The sequence below is a fragment of the Leguminivora glycinivorella genome, chromosome 2, assembly GCF_023078275.1.
Source record: "Leguminivora glycinivorella isolate SPB_JAAS2020 chromosome 2, LegGlyc_1.1, whole genome shotgun sequence".
NCBI classification, from domain to species: Eukaryota; Metazoa; Arthropoda; class Insecta; order Lepidoptera; family Tortricidae; genus Leguminivora; species Leguminivora glycinivorella.
This window is the reverse complement of record NC_062972.1, coordinates 34,515,954-34,536,337: the sequence shown is the minus strand read 5'-3', so window position 1 is coordinate 34,536,337 and position 20,384 is coordinate 34,515,954. Positions and strand designations below refer to the sequence as shown.

Below are 20,384 nucleotides of genomic sequence, written 5' to 3'. Positions count from 1 at the left end.
CAAACTATTAGTAACAGCTGGTTGACTTGACGAACCAAAATGAGTCTCAATTATCCTCCGTCACAAGAGCGCGCCATTTTACTCGGTCTTGAGTAGTTCCACGCCAGCTGTCGCTCGCCACCGCCGAGCTCACGGAGATCCACCTCTACTTCGGATGACCATTTGACCAACAGCACGGCGTCCGGTCGGTCGACCCACATAATCCTTCTGTTAAACGTACTAACTTACATGGAAGCTGACATTCCACCAAGGCGGAGATAACTGTAAGTCCAGGAATCAACCTTGGAATTGACTGCAATTCAGGAAAGTGGAAAAATGAAGGAGTGCTAACTAACTCCGGCCATCTTCGCCATTGTGGAAAAGCAGGTTAACTGTGCTTCAATACTAGTGTAATGACTGCTTTGCCGCAAGGTACTTCAAGAGGTACTTGACTGTAATCCCTCTTTGCACATGACATTTTATTTACACGTAGCATTTAATATCAGCGGAGTTTAAGCCACTCAGGGCACACAGAGCGACTTTAATCTGTAAATGATTAACCTCTCGAGTCGAGCGCGCGCACCCGAGTGGCGCCATCTGTCACCCCCCCCTTCCCCCCTCCACTCTGAGCTCCCTCGTTAGCGCGCTTGTCTCAGCCTTAATCACGCTAATTATGAACCATTACATCCTATGCGGGTAAATGAACTGAAACTTTAAAAATTCAGCATTCAACATTTGCAACTGAACGTCCTATAATGTTCGGAGTGAAATCGATGCCACTCAAGACCCTCAATTAATTATGAGAATTGAATCGCTCGATCATTTACACTATTTACATGATGGCTCGCAGCGGTACCCACAAATTGCTCTAATCCACTCCACTCGACGGAGAGCGGCTTTATGCCCCGCGTTCGGCATAGATGGCACCTTGAGGACTTGTTATAAGGTGTGATTTGGCGCAGGGGCCGCGGGCCGGGGAGTGAAGATGTGGCGCTGAGTGGTCGAGAGGCGCGCGGACGAGCGGCGCGTGTCGCCGCGACTTTAATTGCGCGTCGAGAGACTCTCCAGAGCGATTTCATTGATTCCGGTTATGGGTCACAACGCACCCATTGAGCGATACATTTGATTCTTATTAAACTAGGTATCCGAAAACAATAAAATTTTGTGAAGTAATCAAAATCGTAATTAAATTGTAAATAATAGGTAGTCTCGTGTGAAGTTTAAATATGTACATGTTTTTCATATACCTAATCAAGCTTAAATTCCTATTATAAGAAGATCAGAATTCCAAATCATGTCGATATAATATAATTGTTATTTTATTATTTATTATTGACAGCCTCTCATATCCCACTGCTGGGCAAAGGCCTCCCCCCGTTTTTTCCACTCTTCCCTGTGTTGAGCAGCCCTCGGCCATTCTTCCAAAAAGGAGTCTAGGTCGTTCCGCCATCGCATACGTGGTCTGCCGGGTCCCCGTTTTGGCCTGGGCTGCCACTCTGTGGTAATATTGGCCCATAGCTCATTCGGCATTCGGCAGACATGACCAGCCCAGCCCATATAATTATATTTTTGCATAAATACAGGAATTATTTTCAGAATGCAAGCTAGGGAAAAAAAATCGAAGTGATGTTAAACTGGAGTGCAAATTAAACCATAAGTATAAGCAGAAATGTACCTTATTTATAATTGAATTAAACATTGTAGGTTAAGCCTTCTTAAGTAAATTACTTAATTAATGAACTGAAAAGAAATTGGGTAACAAATTAAGCAACATTAAACACTTGGTGCCAAATGAATGGCGCGCGCATTGGGTGCAAATGAACGCAATCAGCCGCAATTACCCGAGTTATGAAATTACACCACTCTTTCTCACAATGTCTTTTATTAGCGCAGTCCGGAGGACTAGCTCAATTTGTTTCTATTCTCTCGCAGCCCCCCAGCCAGGCGATAGTGCACCTTGCCCCGCGACTTTAAAGTTTTATTTAGATTGGAGGAGTGTCGGCGTGGAAACCACGTATGCGTAATTGCTTTTCATTACGGGTCTATTGTCGTGGCTGGTGGGGGGTGTGAGGCGGTGTGAGGGGGGCCCGGGAGGGGGAGAGGCAATTGCCGATGGCTGCACAATAAAAGAATTAAAAGTGAGCCGTGGCATTGTCCGAGATGCAGATCGCGCGGTTCAGGTCCAGTTCACAGCGAACTTGATTGCTTCGGGGTGTGGAATTGTGGAAGGACCTGCGGCCAGGGGAAATTATTGCGACAGGATGTGTCTGTGCTGGACTTTTTCATTTAACAAATAGAGCCACAAGAATTAGAGTTGTTGTTCCATTAGATCACAAAATCACCGATCATAGGTATTGTAAAAATTCTTCCAAGATGTTTGGCAGCATGCAATCAATGTTTTGCATGTTAACAAAAAGGATCAAATTAATTCGATCAAACGTTGCGTTGGCGACGCTGTAGGTATTCTTACTACCTTGCGTATTTATCAAGTGTAATGTCCCACGCGACTACTGACTGTTAACGTAGTCGTGGTGTGCAGTGAGGAGGATCTGACGTGCGGTTTGTTGCAGGTGTGGTTCCAGAACCGGCGCGCCAAGTGGCGCAAGCGGGAGAAGGCGCTGGGCCGCGAGCACGCGCCCTTCCTGCACCACGAGCACGGTGAGCCCGCGCTGAGCTTATATAACACTAGTCTAGCCCCGTCCTGCACCGCGGCCACGGGGAGCCCACGCTAACATAACTAGTTTAGAATAGCCTATAGTCTGTTTTTTAGGTACTTAAATAAAATGTAAACAAAATCTACCCTCAAAAGGCTCCTTAAGTCACTTGAGGGTAAATGAAAACATTGCACGACCAAATAAGTAGGTTAAAGACAGTCCGCTCGTTAAAGACCCACTTGATTTTGTATTTGGTTGGTTAACCGATAAATGCTTGTATTGTTTACCTTTTATTGGGTAAGTACTTAAAAACACAGAGTAATGATACAACTAAGACTAATGAACGCCAAAGATGTTTGTGCTGATGTCATTCCACCCTGTTGTCGGATGCACAAACTTTGCTGATGCAGGACGATTTGATTTCAAAATTAATATTTTGTAGGCCTTAACAGACCAGCCGGGCTATGTGCGGCTACTGTGCGGGATTACATTCCCCTTTGACCACCATACAGTGGTAGCTCTGTAGGTTAACTTTATATGTAAATATTTTAGATTTAGGCTCCTACTAACCCTTAATTAATTGTCACTTTCATTCATGTATGTACTAACAAAATATGTGTCTCTGTTACACGAAATAAATAAATAATAATAATAATAATATGTACAAGCGTCTGTTATTATTAGAGATGCAACGGATAGTTGTTTGGCCGGATACCGGATACCGAATATTCAGCCTAACCATCAGCCGAATATGCGGTATCCGGCCGCCGAATATTCGGCCAGCAGAATTTTACCTACAATACCTACAATTTAAGCCGGGAGCGGGCGCGTCGTGCAGGTTTTGACTTGTTTCGTAGTGAACTTCGCGCGGAGTCCTTTTTAAGTGCAAACTAGTTTTATTCTTCTTCTTCTTCGTCCTACCTATGTTCACAGTTTATCTGGGGTCGGCTCTCACTACAAGCTAAACTAGTTTTCTTATAATTCAATAAAAAAAATTAATGACAATAAAAAGCCTAAATTAAAACTAAACCCAAAACCCATACAATAAAAACAAAATATCGTGATCAGCAGCGCAGGCTTTAATTATAATTAGTTTGTTCATGGGAAAATGTATGTTTAAATGTTTATTTTTTAATAATAAAGGGCAGTGATTATAACTGTAAATGTTTTCTTTATAGCACATCCGGTATCCGGCCGAATAGTACGTTACTGTCCTGTATCCGGCCGAATATTAAAATAAACGAATATTCGGTGCATCTCTAGTTATGTATTATATTACAATGAGTCGTTCACATTTAATAATTAATAGCGTTATCTAAAATCAAATCAATTTTTTTCATTTGAAAATATTTTAATTTGTATTTTTTCAGTACTAACTATGATTATTTAATGTTAATAGCGTTATGATTATGACTTTATGCCGTTTTAAAAATCTAAACTGGTCGAACGTGTCTAACTTACGAAATAACAAAAAATATAATCTCCACAACTGATTCGGTCGAACAATGTTAAATACACCGATTAAGTTTAAGTTTCCAACTGATTGCTTCTAATGACTCAACACTATCTGCTATTTGAATATATTAAAACGCGTTGAATACGTCACCCTCATGTATCATTAGTATAATTGCTGCTTTGCTTACTTCCTGTACATGATACTATTTTGACTATAGTTAATGTCAACTGCACACAACTATATAGCTTGGTGGTAAAATAAAAACACATAGCCAATACAACGTTTATGGCATTTACAACCTTATGAAAATTCGTTAAATATAGTTTCGTAGATATCAGTGTCAGCAACTACGCAGTGAAAGTGGAAACGACGATAATGGTAAATAGTTTATCTGTGCATTTATCATCGGTTAGCGCTCGTTAGACAGCGGCTCCGCTTCGTCAACGCGATTAGCGACGCGAGCGGTGATTAGGCGGAGCGGTACACGGCGCGGCGGTGTGGCCATTATCGAGGCGGGTTCGTGATGAGTTCACCTCGCTTACGGACTGGACTCTCGGGGCCCATTCAAGTTTGAAATCTGATTGCTCACAGTGGTCTCGGATCCTACCGACTGCGCCATATAGAAACAACCATTACCGAGCATTAACTACTTTATTAGTTCATAAATCATACCTTAATAGCCTACCCATGTACATTGTTGTTATTAACAAAATACCTATTAGGAAATACTTTTTCAAGGTAGACTGAGCTGCAAAAGTCCATGGTGAATATATCAATGCATTAATTCATAATTTATCCATGCAATTTTGCAGCTCACTGTACATTACCTTTCTAAAAACTAAAGATTTGGTAGGTTATACATACACATTTTTTTCACTTTATTATTTTTAACAACTGTAAGGAGTAAAACACTTATCATACAAATAATTCATTTCCCGAAGGTTGTAGCCGCCCCCGCCCCGCTCCTTCCGCGTCCCCCAAATCAGAGCGATCCGATCGCGCCCTCGTTGTTGTCGATACGCAAATGACAATTTATTATCACAAATACGTCATTATGGGCTCAATTATCGCCGGTAGCGGTTACATTGCGGGCTGGGATGTTTGGAATTTACACTATAGCTGTATTAGATTTAGGTACTTGTATTATGCAATAACTCTCATAGGTTTTAATTCTTAAAGTTTTTTCAGTTTTATGTTATGTTCTGAATCTTAAGATTCGCGTAACTACTTTTAGAGGCTCAAGGTTGTAACAGTTTTACAACCGTCATCGTCCTGATTCTTAAAATTAAAGACTTTTGTAAAAACCGGCCAAGAGCGTGTTGGGCCTCGCTCAGTGTAGGGTTCCGTAGTTTTCCGTATTTTTCTCAAAAACTACTAAACCTATCAAGTTGAAAACAATTTTCCTAGAAAGTTTTTATAAAGTTCTACTTTTGTGATTTTTTTCATATTTTTTAAACATATGGTTCAAAAGTTAGAGCGGAGGGGACACACTATTTTTTCCTTTAGGAGCGATTATTTCCGAAAATATTAATATTCACAAAAAACAATTTTAGTAAACCCTTCTTCATTTTTAAATACCTATCCAACAATATATCACACGTTGGGGTTGGAATGAAAAAAAAATCAGTCCCCACTTTACGTAGCGGAGGTACCCTAACAAAACATTTTTTTTCACTTTTTATTTTACCACTTTGTCGGCGTGATTGATATCCATATTGGTACAAAATTTCAGCTTTCTAGTGCTAACGGTCACTGAGATTATCCGCGGACGGACGGACGGACGGACAGACAGACATGGCGAAACTATAAGGGTTCCTAGTTGACTACGGAACCCTAAAAAAGTGGTTTCATAATGTCCTTAACTTTATTACATTTATCATTTCTGATTATAAACTTCAAGATCTCGTGTGGATGAGTTAAGTTCCACAAGTTCATTCATCTGTGCACAACTGTCGCTGGCTTTAGACGCGGTAGTGGTAGGTCCGGAGCAGCAATGGACAGCGTCCGCGCCGGCACCGCGGGCAGGGAAGGGCGCTAATGCTCGTATAATGGCCGGTGACGACACGGCACGCGACACGCGACACTTTGCCCAGATTTATTTTGTCACCCGTCACTTTCCATGGAATTATACCCGATTACATTTTTGAGCAGCTTTTAATAACGTTTGAAATCGTTTCGACTCACATTTGGTGCGTAGGTAAATCGTAAATCATTTATTAATGGTTTGTTAAATTTCTAATGATTGAAGGTGAAATATGATCCAGATAACTTTATATCTAAGTATTCCTTGGAGTTTGAAATTAATAGAAGACGGTGTTTCTCTGCATGTAAGCTTTGTCCCCAATTTATTAACATATCGCGCTTGAAGTTTAAGGAATCACACTTGATTTCGCTTGAGTCCCACTATATGGCTCTAAAGAAGAGAATTTAGAATTTGAGAATAAATACCTAAAGAATCACACATTTTGCGTTTAGGAGTTAAGAACTCAACTGTGCCCACAAGTTATCTCAGAATCGCACTTAAACATGAAGATTATGATAAAACTATTCTGGTTTTATATTCGTTATCAGTAGTGTCAGTTCTAGGCTGTAATTTGGTCGGAATACGTTTCCTCGTAAACCGTTCACCAAATCACGCACCGTTTACACTAAAGCACAACAAGTCGGTTGATGGGGGTAGATAAGTGCTCCATGTGGCGGCCGTGGCCCCTCGCGACAGTAACGAAGTGCGCCGACAGGTGGCGCCGCCACCTGCGGCCGATAACTGAGCTCACCTAGTTTACCTACCCGTTAGCTCTATCTATAGCGCTTATCAATGAGCTCACTATGTTCTTTCCTATCAGGCTGGGAATATATGCAGCTTTCAGGCCAGCTGCGAACATTACAATGTTTTCATTGAGGCTATGTTTGTTTGACATTTCCATAAACTTGGGAATTCTTCGGTGCTCAAACTTTTTATAAGTAAACTTAGGGGATAAGTAAACACCCTGTATTTTAATGACTCAATGGCCTTATACCTATGTATTTGAATTAAGTTTTTTGCGATGTCTCCAACCAGCGTTTTGATTAGTGTGTATGGTGAGGTGAGAATTCCCATTTGTAATATAGTATGGTAGAACGCCACAAAGAGTAGAGCGGCGCTAATGTGTGCGTGTTGTTGCAGTGGTGAGCGAGTGGAGCGGCGCGGGCGCGGGAGGGGGCGGCGAGTGGTGGGCGCTCGGGCTCGGCGCGCTCGGCGTGGCGCCGCCGCTGTGGCCCGCAGAGCCCACCGCCTTCCGGGCCTTGCTGCACAGGTATACAAACACAAACGATATCAGCTATTCAATATCCTTCCAGCATTGTCATAATGACAAGTTACTTTCGTCCTCGCAACATGATTTTAATGTTACCATTGTTGTCCTTGCATTCATTACTTTCTTAATTAAAGTTTAAAATAGGTGTCAAAGTTATTTCAGTATTCTTAGAGGCAAGTAACTAGTCTTTTTAAGGTGCGCAGGGCCCGAGGGCCCCACGGGCATTTGTCTTTTGGCTTTGGGGTGATGACCTTTTTTCGAATTCGCCTCATGCAGTAGTTGCCGTGGTTGGAGCAGGCATTAAGTTTTGACTTGTCGTTTACAAAAGTGTTCCGCGTTGGAGCACTGTCTGTCCGCAGCTTGGCCTGCGGCCTCGCGTGCTTTGGAGCCTCCCAGACACGCTCCGGGCCTTCGGCCTACGCGGAGCTCGGCCACATAAATAGAACCACCTAAGTAGTTCAATGCAACTTCCTATTCCAATAATTAAACGCTAATTTTAGAAATGTGCCCAGCTCATCCGAAGCAAGTGTGTCTAATTAGGCTCGCGACGCATGATAATGTAGATGATAACGAGCGAGTGAAGCAAGAGCACTGTTGTCGGCAGGTACGTGTTGTCGCTGCCGCCGGCGCTGGGCCCGCTGGCGCCGCCGCCGCGCTCGCCGTCGCCCGGCGCGCGCGCCGCCGCCGCGCCGCCCGCGCCGCCCGCGCTGTCCGCGCCGCCCGCGCCCGCCGACCTGCGTCTGCGCCTCGACCTGCACGCCGCCAGCAAGATGCACACGTAGCACGACTGACTCACTAGACCGCTTACTGTTTAAGGCTCGTTTTAGGTGGTTATTATGATTTCCATGACGACGACCTCACAAGTAGCAGAGCTCGTCGTCCTGGCGCCCGACGTGGGGCCTAGTCAAAATGATAGTCCTAGTCCAGGTTTGATTCTCAGCTCAGCAGACATTCGTTAAAGAAACGTGTCACCGGTTTGTACGTGACTCTTTTCGTGAATTTTGTGGCGACAATGGCACTATGCACCTGCTTCATAATTCTGGCGCCCGATGTGTGGTCTATTTAAAATTGTATTAGGTACTTAGTTGACTGCCTGTTCTGTTGTCATTCGCTATTTAACTATCTAGGATCTTTCGTCCCTTAACTATATGTATTTGTGTGACACCACGGTCAGAACTTTCTGAGCGCAACATACTGGCGCCCAACGTGGGACCACCATGTTTTATCTTTTAACTAACATGTATAAATAATAGTTTCAAGTAATTGTTTTCCCAAGTAATTGAACAAATAGCCTATTTCATTTTGAATATCGACTGAATCAGATGGACTGGACTATTAAGTGAAAAAGATGTTACTTATTTATAATAATTTAATATTTTTAACCTATAGTTTAAGAACCTACATCTTATAGCCTTTGATCTCGTCGCACCCACAGTGACTCGAACTGTAGTTGTGTGCAAAAGAGATGTCAACAGCACTTCTTCTCTGTTGCACCGGGTGATAATGTATAATTGCGTACAGTCGAGGCCAAAATGGTCAACCCTACGATACACTGTTCCGGTGGTGCATTATATCAGGTATAAGCAGTTAATCCTACTGCTAATGCGGTAATGCCCTAATGACTAATATAATGCAGAGCTGTGTTGAGTGTGTTCAGATAGCATTGCCCATTTGGTGTGTACATATTAACGACCTCGGCTGTGCAGTAGCATTAGATGTGTGACAAGCCGCGTGCCTTACATGTGTAACTTCACTCGGTTCTAAATAAATATTTATTAAGTAATTATTGAGTGCTAAGAAAGAAACGATAGTTTATATTGTAGATCCCCTGGACAGAGGTGAATAGAACCATTTATTCATTTTGACTTACTAAAAATAATGATTGTCAAATGATCAGGGATTTCTAATTATCTTAATACATTTTTCATATTTTTTCCTGTAGTCATGCCTTTATTATGCTTATTTTAATGATATAGTGTCTATTAAACAAGGAAGTATAAATAGTACGCGTACTATTCACTACACTACGGTATGACTTTTATGGTGGTGTTACTTTATTCAAAAATGTAGACCTATACGTAGGTATATATTTTTTTATTTTTTGTTTATATTGATGTTAAGAAAGTACGTTCCAAAGTCATTCCATAGAGTTCAAAGCATTCCATGAGATCTCATTCTAGTAGCGATAGCTGTAAATGTGACTAGTCCGTAAACTCCGTGTAGCCGTCGCACACCGCACAAGTCGGTACAATCTAATTGCAAATTTGATTTAAAACGGCACTTAAACCAGTCTGCATCAAAAGTAACATAATTATCAAACTATTTATGCGCCTTTATCTTATCGTAATTACTGTATGTACCTATGTGTACATAGTACACATATTTATTGCGAGAAGTACCTATAGCCACGACGGAGGCTGATGCTTCTGCCACATGCTTTCATCCGCTACTTTGACGCAGATCACACAAAATGGTAGAATCGATTTGCAATTAGATTGCGAAAACTGAACAAATATTATTCATAAGAACTGTTTGTGTTTAGATTATGTATTATATTGCATTTGTTTATTTAAGAAGAGATATAAATTATAAGTGTAAATAGTAGCGGTGTACGTGTACATAGTGTAAACTAGTGTAAAGGTAGCAATAGTTATAGCGTAGCGAGTTGCAATATGTCGGTTTGTGTAGTGCTCGGTACAATATATCACGTGAGGACTGCAGAAAGACTTTTATTTCTTTACCTAAAAGATAAGCCTTTATTTCTTATTTGCGCAACATGCGCTAGACTTACCAGGTAATTGTCGCAGTACACAGTGCAGAGTGGACAATTTTGAGCTTGGCTCGGATCTTGCCTAACTCATTTCTTCCCTACATAAACCCCTCTCCCCTTCCCCTCCTAAAACCCTTAATTGAACTCAAGTTTCTCGTAAAGGAACTGAGTAGGTTATTATAACTACCTAAGTAGATATATGAGCCACCTATACCTAGGCACCTATGTAGATATATGAGCCGTCTGTCAGTTTTTTGCGTCGGCTCCAAATATGAAATCAATCGGCACTCGCGGCCCCGACAAAGCCGAGTGTTTGAAGAAGGATTCATTTGGGAATTCGGGGCTCGGCTTAGCTTGCCGTAATTTAATAACGTCGGCAACTGTTTGCGCAAGTATTTTGCAATTAAGTGAGCCGAGCCTAGATAGGTATATACTTAAAATGTAGCATCAAGCTTTATTTTGTGCTTATCATTTATCAACTGTAATAACACGAAAATCGTTAAATCGAACAAAGTCTTCTTTCTTTTGACATGATTGTCGTGCTCTCACGTTTTAGGTACTGGATAGTTTATTCATTTTTGATTCCGTGCCATAGGTAAATACTTATACTTAGTGAAGGGCGAGCGTGTAGGTAACCTTTGCAAATAAAAAATAGTGGATTATGCAGAATAAATAAATTTTAATCGTTTACAGAATTGAATGACTTTGCATTCAGTAGGTAATAGTAATCAACAGCTCTATTTGACAAGTTCGATCGAGCTATTGAGTTCGTTGGCTAACCAACGCGGCTTATCGGTTTGAGTTGCTCAGAACAAAAGTCGACCAAGTCAAGATAGTTCCCAGTCACTTTCGTCGCCGACTGTACTCGCCAACGTTAATCACATCGGCTCCCGGCGCGCGGGTAAGCTCGTTGGCTGCCTAATGCGGCTCAGCGGCTGTAAGTCCGCCCGAACAAAGGCCGGCCAACTCGCTTCTCCGCGATCCTCTTACAACTTGTGTAAGTCGAACTGGTAACCATTCATGACTTTGTAAGTACTATGCAAATACTTTTATCCTCGTTTAGATTATTGAAGAAATACTCCTTTTAGGTAAAAGGTTTCATGCTTATTTGAATCATTATATTAAGTAGGTACCAATGATTATACTTTTGTCCTGTTCCTTGAGTAAGAGTAAGAAGATTAGATTGGTGATAAAGTCAAAAACTTGTTTTAATTTCTTTAATTTATTTTGAAAACTTCTTACATGGAGGTTTTCGGATAATCTAAAAATTGATTACCGGTTTTGTGCGGCTTACTCCGTTAGCCAGGCAAAAGACTGCGAAGAGCGCGTTCTCTCCTCGTTTTTTCTCTCTCTCGTACTCGTCTCTCCTTCGTATAAGATTGATAGTTACCCCACTCACCCCCTACAAAACTGAACTGTCACCTACGGATCATCATAGCTCGCGTTCAGTTTAGTCTGTGACTCTGGGTTCTAACGACATTGAGGGTCTGTTGAGCCTGGCGTCCACTAAGGTGGAATTGAGCCGCGTCGCATCGAGTTCTCATACATTTGAATGCTATGCGGTGCGTCGTTAATGAACGCAGTCTCATAAGAAATGCAAAAAGCGAATTAACGAGGCTCGACTCGACGAGTCTAGTGGATGCCAGGCGTAAGCCGAACAGAGTGACACACCGGCATCGGCACCGCTGTCACTATGTAGCCTTGGATTGTATCAGTCGGCAGCTTAGGCCCGCGACCAATTAGCGGCGGGGGCGTGGCGGCCCCGCCTCGCGTCTTGCCGGCCTTCCTCTGATACCCTCTATCATCAACACCTTCCGATTCAATTAACTTTTTGGCAGCGACATCAACTGCCCACGGAGTTAAACATAAACGGTGTCGATATGGGTGATTCTAAACTGGTTGTGGATTGAGACGGTGGAGAATCATGGCTTAACGTGCTACTCTTTGATAACAGCAAAAATATGTGACACTCTCGCTCTTGTCTTTATACCACTAATAACCACTACTAATAACCAGACTTTCTGTAAGTATACTCTTGCGGCCTTAAAAGAGTAACATTTTATTGCAGGTGACTGAACCTTATGAGACTTTACAGAGATAGGTAATGGCCAAGTTAGCTTTAGCATGTCTAACGGTCGTGTTTGACGCGTCACCACTCATGAGCTCAAGCACTTACAAAGCAGTAGGTAATAACTAAAACTTTATCGAGCTTTCGAATAAATTATGACTTCGAATTAGAAGTCTGCGTTAATCCGTTGATAATACGTTAACACTGTAACAAAGATCGCAGAAATATCTGACGATCGGATTTATTGAGCTTTAAACCGTGTGACATTATTTTACCGGTCTTCAAAGAGGGAACATCTTATTGCAGATACACAGTCAACTGTTTTAGGAATTTAAGTAAGTGTACCTAATTACCTATACTTATCTCATTAAAGTATATAGGTAACATCAACATCTATCCTCGTTCTCGACATCCATGAATGAGTATAGCAGCAACACTTACCTACTTTCAATAACAGAAATATACCTATTGTTCCACGCTGTTTAATTGAAAAGCAGCACAACTCAAAATTTCGTTGATAATGATAATATCTTCAAACTGCGGTGAATAGATAAAGCATGTTTTCTGATGAGATGAGGCTGTGTCAGGCGCAGGGCTCATTAGCGGGCAATTAATCGCGGGCGCGAGCCGGCGGAGACAATGCGCGCACAATGCCTGTCGCGAGCACTGCACTGCACTCTTTATACCACTGCTTCATTCATTCATTGCGGGGCCGGGTGGCGCAGCAAGCTAAGGATATTAATAAGTGAGCCCGGTGTCAAGTTACCTCGACTTCGTAACCAGGCTCATTTAAAACAAACAGATACCTACATGTGAAATTAAGTGAAAGTTGTGCGCGCCGATTATCAAAGTCGTGTCGAAACCAACCCAAAGCAACTAATTGTGAAATCTGAATCGGCTCCCAGATTGCCGATGTTCTATAATTTCTATTATTTTGTCCCGAACATGCACAGTGCTTTAAAAATGTTCTATGACCTATAACCGTTCTTACGATTTATTCAATAGTGATTATACGGTTTTATAAATGTAGGTATTTTAATCACCCACCGTAAACCACTATTGAACCTGATTTGAAAAGCTGATTTAAACATGTGCCAAGTAAGAATGTTTCCCCTTCATTTTTATAAAGGATGTTTCCTTATAACTTTTCCTGTCTACTGTCATTTGTGTGTACCACACTTCCACCGCCCTAGTTACAAAACCTCATATCACATTGCGTAAGTTCATCGGAGTCCACCGCTCTACGGAATTCCACTATGAACATCTACTAACTGACTTTCCTATCGTCGGTTGGTTAGTATTAATTACGTAACTGCCTGCCCCCCACCGGCCGCCCGCCGGAGAGGGAGGGGGGAGGGGGAGGGGTCCCGATATTGCGTTTATCCAGCGATTTGCGCCCTCGGCCCCGACGTGATGTTTTAATCTGTGTCATTCCTTTATATTACAGCTAATAAAACTCGTCATAAAACATTTATTGAGTTCCGAGCGGCTCGAGGAGGCAGCGGCGGGGGCGGGGAGCGGGGAGCGGGGAGCGGGGTGCGCACCGAGCAGGGGTGTGATGATGGCGGAAGATGGCACATACGCTCTGTGTATGATACTGGTTGTTTGATTTGATGGTTGGTAGTTTTTTTAATTCAGTTAGGTGTAAGGTAAGCAGAATTTGCAAACTTAATATAATCCTAATCACATCTTATCACTAATCGCTTTATTGGGGATAGTTTAGACGTTGATTGACAGTTTATTAAGTATGAGTTCATACATGTGTTACTTGTTAAGTACAGGCGTAGGCGTTTAGTGGAAAATGTATTAAGCTCGCACTGAATCATGTACTATCAGCTGCAAAAGTGTATGGCGAATTTATCAATGAATTCATTCATCATTTCTCCATGCACTTTTGTAGGTGATGATAGTACACACTATAGGGTTAAATGTAGCGATAGATGGCTTAAATACTTACAAGAAAATGGGTATAACTTTTGCCATGTTCAATTGTTCATAGGTATACAATTACTTCGATAAAATAAGTAAATACTGGTCGGTAATACCACTAAATAAAATCGTGCAATCAATCAAGCAAAGTCAAGCTGTTGACCATAAAACCAAAGAAACCGACTAAATTAAAACAAATTGCAAATATTCCCACAAATTAGAATATGCCAAATTGCTAATAAAGCCCTTTCTCCGAGCGCACCTCGCGCGCACGCTTCCACCCGATTACGCACGGGCTCGATCCACTGCAACAACAAGCGGGACCGATTGGATTTTATAACGTCTATATTTCCTTAGGCCCCCTGGGCCTATCACGAATACCGAAGTACGCAAATTGTGGGCCGTCTTTCTCTGTCACACTAATTACGTTATAATTGTAGTAAGTAAACGAGAAAGATGCCAGCAATTTGCGAAGTAGTGTGTTCGTGCTAGGCCCTTTGATGTGGTTTCTCATGGAGGCAGTGAAGTGCGAAGAGGAGCCAATAGCGCCGGTGTGATCGAGCTCCGTGGAGCGATGTGGTGGAGTGTGGGAATGTGAACGGGTGAGGTTTGTGTCACTCGAGTGGTCGCCAGTGAACACGAATGAAGTTCAATTACTACGATAATTAAGATTAATATGTTCGTCTGATGAAAACAGCAAGAATGTGGAGAATGTACTCGAGTAAATAATAATACTGGGAACACAAACATTGGTTGGCGAAACGTATCTATGTGCTCATTAATTTAACACTTTTGAAGCTTTGAACTTGAGACTCCAACAGACTTTAGAAACAAAGTTTGACCCCCTTATTCATAAACGTTCACTAAAGTTATCAAGCCGATAAAGTTCGTTTGTCCCTTTCCGACGTATTGGTGTGATAGAAAGGGACAAACGAACTTTATCGGCTTGATAACTTTAGAGTACGTTTATGAATAAGGGGTGAATATCTTATGGCTATTTCATTTAGGTCATACAGAATTTAAGTAGAAATATTTATTTTAATGTAAATTAAAATTGCTTATCGTAGAAGGGGGGGGGGTAAATAAGCTTATTAAGGGTTTTGGTCTAAATACTAGCTCGGAGTTCGGAGTAGAGCATAGAGGCAGATGTAATGAGTGGGAGGCCCTCGACGGCTCTCCAGCTCGGTGAGTAGGCAGCATTACCGATAGCGAGCCTGCCCTGTGGCGCCTGTGCCTATGCCCTGTAATGTTGTCAGCGGCATCGGTCACCTTCACTAAAGGTGATAACAAAAATAGAAACTAAAAGTCCATATAACATCACCAATAAAGTAATTCTACGTTTCACATAAAAGCAGCGACATAACTCTTTTGGGAATATAAAAATTCAGAGTTTATGTAAGTATGTTAGTATAGGTAGGTAGGTAAAAATATCGGTGAAAGTGTATTAGTGTTCCAATCCATCCGACTGAATATTGGGCGGTGGCGATAAGCAAAGTGGGCAATCAATGGATACAGCGCGTAATGGATAATGATCGACGGCGCGACGCTCCACTCCCGGCGGCGGCGGCTGCGCTAGCCGTAATGAGAGTGTTTTCATGTACCGATAACACACTGTCAAAATATAATCAACTACATTATCTACAATAAGGACTGCTAAAAAGCTCTAATAGGTTTGTACAAGATTATTTTATGGATTAGATAACGTCCAATCTTTTTACTCTTGGTAGTCGTTCATTAAATGTGTCTTAGTTGACATTTTTGGTGCACAGAAAAGGGGCTGTCCATAAATTACGTCATCGATTTTTTCAGATTTTAGACCCCCCCCCCCTATAATCATCCTATCGTCATATCTTAATGACCCCCCCCCTTCTCCCAAAATTGACGTCATTACCAGTTTGACAAAATAAAACATTGCAGATTTGAGAAAAATAGGGTATTATATGATTAAAACACTTGGTTATAGAATCATCTTTTATTATTTTTACTTTGGCAATAATCATTGATATAATATAACTACTTATAATATAATATAAATACATAGTATAAAACAAAGTCGCTTTCGCTGTCTGTCCCTATGTATGCTTAGATCTTTAAAACTACGCAACGGATTTTGATGCGGTTTTTTTAAATAGATAGACTGATTCTTAAAGAAGGTTTATATGTATAATACATTTAAGTACCACGGGCGAAGCCGGGGCGGGCAGCTAGTATTATATGTAATATTATTGTTAGAGTATTTTATCTGTAGTTATTACTGTATTTGTGTACATCTATGTTGCATTACTTATGTATGGTTATTATGAGTTATTTTAGTATTGTATGCGCCTTAGCCGCCTCTCACATTTGCAGTCTCACTTACTAGGTGTGCTGGAAGAAATTTCTTTTTAGAAATAATCTTTTTGTACGTGAAAAATAAACTATAAATATATAAATAAGAATGACGTCAATTTCGAAACACCCCCCCTCCCCATCTATCATTTACCGTCATCCGCAGACCAAACCCCCCCCCCCCCCTAATTTAGAATGACGTAATTTATGGACGGCCCCAAACAACCATTATGACGAAGTTTTAAAAATATTTCTTGTCACAGAATTACTTCCTATAATACCTACTGATGGTATAGGTACATGTAGAAAGAAGGGAAATACTTTTATAATATGCTCTTGGACTGCAGCGGAGTGGCTCCACAGGGCATAACACCTCGGACTCTGCGAGAATAGATTCGATTTGAAGCTTAGGCCTGCATCGACAATGGACATTCTAAAATTAAAAAAATGGAATACAATGGAAATCATTACGTGGACACCGGGGCTCGGAAATGGGTAAATTTGGCGTCTCCTTAAATTGAAAAATTCAGTGTGCCAGAGTATAATAATGTTGACTGTGAATTGTAGCACCTGCTTGGTGACGAATGGGTGAGGGAGGGGCGAGGGGGGGGAGACACCTGAAACAATACACACGTGCCAGTATTTGCCCTTCGATAACTAATCTTTATTATCGGCTAATAATGTTCCTCTGATACCGATTATCATTGTTTATTGTGATTACCTGTACTAATAAAAAAGTTGGCTCATTGGTGTTTAATTAGGTAGTTATTGTACCTACCTAATCGCAATAGCAGTCCATAATATAATCTATTATGCTCATAGGCAATACGTATACATGAGTACTTACCTACTAACAATAATATTTCTTATGTGTTTTGAACAAATGAACACGTTGCAAATATACCTAGTAAATTCGATGATAGCACTCATCCTCAAGAGTACAAAACATAAAAAGCATATATTATAGTGTGAGACAAATGCAAATGGGTGATCCATCATTATATCACACGACCCCTTTCGATTCGGAAAGGTAAAAATACTTCTCAGGCTGTTCAAGTTAGACGTAATTCCGCTGTGCTTCCCTCTTTCTTACATACCTACTGCAGTGATTATTAAATAACTCATTATGTAGGATTCAGTGTGAACACATGTAGCATATTGTTAATATCTCGCTCATTAAGGATAAGAGGTAATACGTGCAGTAGTCAACCCAATAAAGTGGCAATGGTGATCGATGGCGCGATAAGGAAGGATAAAGTGCAAACTGTGACGTCACACCAGCACTGCAGCTGTTCGCTAATTTTAACTATGCTCACCAGTAGTCCTATAAATATTGAGTTACATTTTTATGAAAGCCAATTAAAATTTTATTAGTGTATAGAGTTCTCGGCATCTAAAAGTTTCAACAGCTACAAGATTTTACCCTATGGAAGACGAGATCCTACTTATACTACGCCTTAATCACGAACATAAAGGCTGCAAATATAATTTTTGCCTTTAGCTTATCGCAGGTGAATGTATCATAACAAGCAATGAAACGGAACACCCGCGCGGGATAAGCCAATCACCGTGCAGCGCATCAATTACCGCGCCTCCTCCCTCGGCTTTGCTCCTCGCTGCCTTTGCCCGGCCGGCCGCCGCGCCCGTGCTGCCGCTGCCGCGCCGATCCCGCTAACGAGACAAATTCAATGCGTATAAAAAAGGGATTACTTTCACATGTTTTCTCACTGATTGGTCTGTGGATAAGCAATTAAAGGGATCGTTATTTTATTTGATAAGGATAAAGGCTAATTGGGCAATCAAGCGTGGCCGCTCAGTGCATTTCCCCGCGGGCGCTCGGAGCGATGGCGCGTTTTCTGGTGGCCTGGAGTGTTCTGGCGGTCGGCTTGACGACGGCGATTTTGGACTGTGAGTATGGAGTGCGTATCATTAATTAGCTGATTAATTTAATTTTTAATAGGTGGTGCTGATGTAAAAGGTTTTCAAACATCTTAGAATATTTTAATATCGTCTGTTAATAAAGTAATTATTAATGTTTTCCTTAACTTTGCAGCGGACGCCAACGACCGCCTGGGTCGGATCCGCAACGCGCCGATGCCGGGCACGCTGAGCAGCGTGGGCGACGTGGAGAGCTCGCCGCCCATCTACCGGCCCGGCAGCCAGGCCTACGTGGTGTCGCAGTTCGTCAAGCCCAAGCCGCCGCACCAGTACTGGGAGGAGGAGACGTCGCTCACCATGGTGCCCGAGAACAAGAACTGCCTGCTGTGCGAGACCATCGACACGGGCGCGTGCCGCTCCATGCCCTCCTGCGTCTACTGCGAGCCCACCGTCACGGCGCTGTGCGAGCGCTCCACGCCCTGCCTCCGATGCACAGGTGACACTCACACTCGCCATGGTGCCCGAGAACAACTGCCTCCTGTGCGAGACCATCGACACGGGCGCGTGCCGCTCCATGCCCTCCTGCGTCTACTGCGAGCCCACCGTCACGGCGCTGTGCGAGCGCTCCACGCCCTGCCTCCGATGCACAGGTGACACTCACACTCGCCATGGTGCCCGAGAACAACTGCCTCCTGTGCGAGACCATCGACACGGGCGCGTGCCGCTCCATGCCCTCCTGCGTCTACTGCGAGCCCACCGTCACGGCGCTGTGCGAGCGCTCCACGCCCTGCCTCCGCTGCACAGGTCACTTTCATATTTTCCCGAGTTTATCAGAAGATGTTTTACTAAGACCATGTTCTACGGGTTGTACTACTCAATCAGAATAGGCCGTACCTACATGATGACTTGTTCTTGATAAGAAATTAATGTGAGTGTATTGAATGGTGGTGACCGAGAATTTTGTTGTTAACCAGGTCCACACAGAGCGAGGCACGTCGCGGAGAATTGTGTTCGCGCGGCAAACGTCCATTGTAGTCGTGCCCCGGCCTAGACAGGTTGCTCGGCTGAGCAACACGCACGCGCTGCCATGGCCGAGGCACGTTTAAACAGCACGTTTGCCGAAAATTACCTCGCTCTGTGGACCCTGCTTTTGAATGAAAGGCACGTTGTGAGCAGTCGTCGTAGAATCCGACGTGTTACGATTAGTATCTGTGGTTGCAGTGATCAAGAACCCGTTCTTCAAGTGCATCCCGGGCGAGAAGTACATGGACGAGTGCGACTCCTGCCGCTGCATCGACGGCCACTCGGGCTGGTGCACCAACCAGTTCTGCGAGTTCCGCGCGCTGCACATCTACGCGGCCCGCCTCTCCGACGGCGAGTATTATTAGCAACAATAAACTATTCTTTGTCTACATTTCACAATGTTTTTTATACCCAAATGCTTCCCTATGCCTTCGAAAAGTCGGAGCCAAAGGATAGCGCAATTGAAAGTCTCGAAAATTTAAACCGAATTTGGAACAGAAAAGGCGAGTCATGAACCGCTGCGCATTTGCCACCGTAGTTTTGGTATTCATTGGTGAACTTTTCGCCTTGAGGACCAAATTGCAAGATCATCCAAGAGACTAATATTTAAGACTCTTTTTGTGGGCAGGTTTGTTGGAGACCGCTGATTATGAGATTGTACAGTAAATCTGTTCGTTATTATTGAACTCTTAAAGAATTCATAGAAAGACCACAAACATCTAAATCATAACTCCTACTTAGTAAATATCATCTGGGTAATAAAATTAAGCCCCTCGATGTCCTATTATCGCCACTGGGAGTAATTTGCACTATCTGCGCTCCAGAAGCCGGACTTCATTGTAGAAACATCACCGCATTGTGCGCCTATCAGCTGCGATAATCTGCTACATCATAATAATCTACACTGCTTCACTAAAACCTACTCGACAATACAAGCATTTCAATTTGAAACTTTATTATTTAGGTTTAAAGTAGGAATTGTGTAGAGAGGGCTGTTTGCGCGAGG

General features: G+C 42.5%; 2 protein-coding genes across 2 annotated transcripts in view; both read left to right on the top strand.

The window, feature by feature from the left end:
- Positions 1–18,152, top strand: part of LOC125239610 (aristaless-related homeobox protein-like) — a 39,622-nt gene extending 21,470 nt beyond the window's left edge. The window contains exons 4-7 of the mRNA XM_048147217.1: positions 2,550–2,637; positions 7,253–7,382; positions 7,987–8,051; positions 17,989–18,152. Of these exons, the coding sequence (XP_048003174.1) occupies positions 2,550–2,637; positions 7,253–7,382; positions 7,987–8,051; positions 17,989–18,152 (447 nt within the window). The remainder of the gene's footprint in view (positions 1–2,549; positions 2,638–7,252; positions 7,383–7,986; positions 8,052–17,988) is intronic.
- Positions 18,153–18,249: 97 nt separating this feature from the next.
- LOC125242345 lies at positions 18,250–19,769 on the top strand. Its single transcript, XM_048151120.1, has 3 exons — positions 18,250–18,385; positions 18,531–18,851; positions 19,577–19,769. The coding sequence occupies exons 1-3, from the start codon at positions 18,322–18,324 to the stop codon at positions 19,741–19,743; spliced, it is 552 nt and encodes a 183-aa protein (XP_048007077.1). The 5' UTR covers positions 18,250–18,321; the 3' UTR covers positions 19,744–19,769.
- The last annotated feature ends 615 nt before the right edge of the window (positions 19,770–20,384 follow it).

What these genes read in the sequence shown, in the direction of transcription:
- LOC125242345 (XM_048151120.1), top strand. Translation starts at nt 18,322, where the DNA reads ATGGCGCGTTTTCTGGTGGCCTGGAGTGTTCTGGCGGTCGGCTTGACG. An exon ending in GACGACGGCGATTTTGGACT is followed by an intron (nt 18,386 to 18,530) that starts GTGAGTATGGAG and finishes TTAACTTTGCAG; the next exon opens with CGGACGCCAACGACCGCCTG. An exon ending in GCCCTGCCTCCGATGCACAG is followed by an intron (nt 18,852 to 19,576) that starts GTGACACTCACA and finishes CTGTGGTTGCAG; the next exon opens with TGATCAAGAACCCGTTCTTC.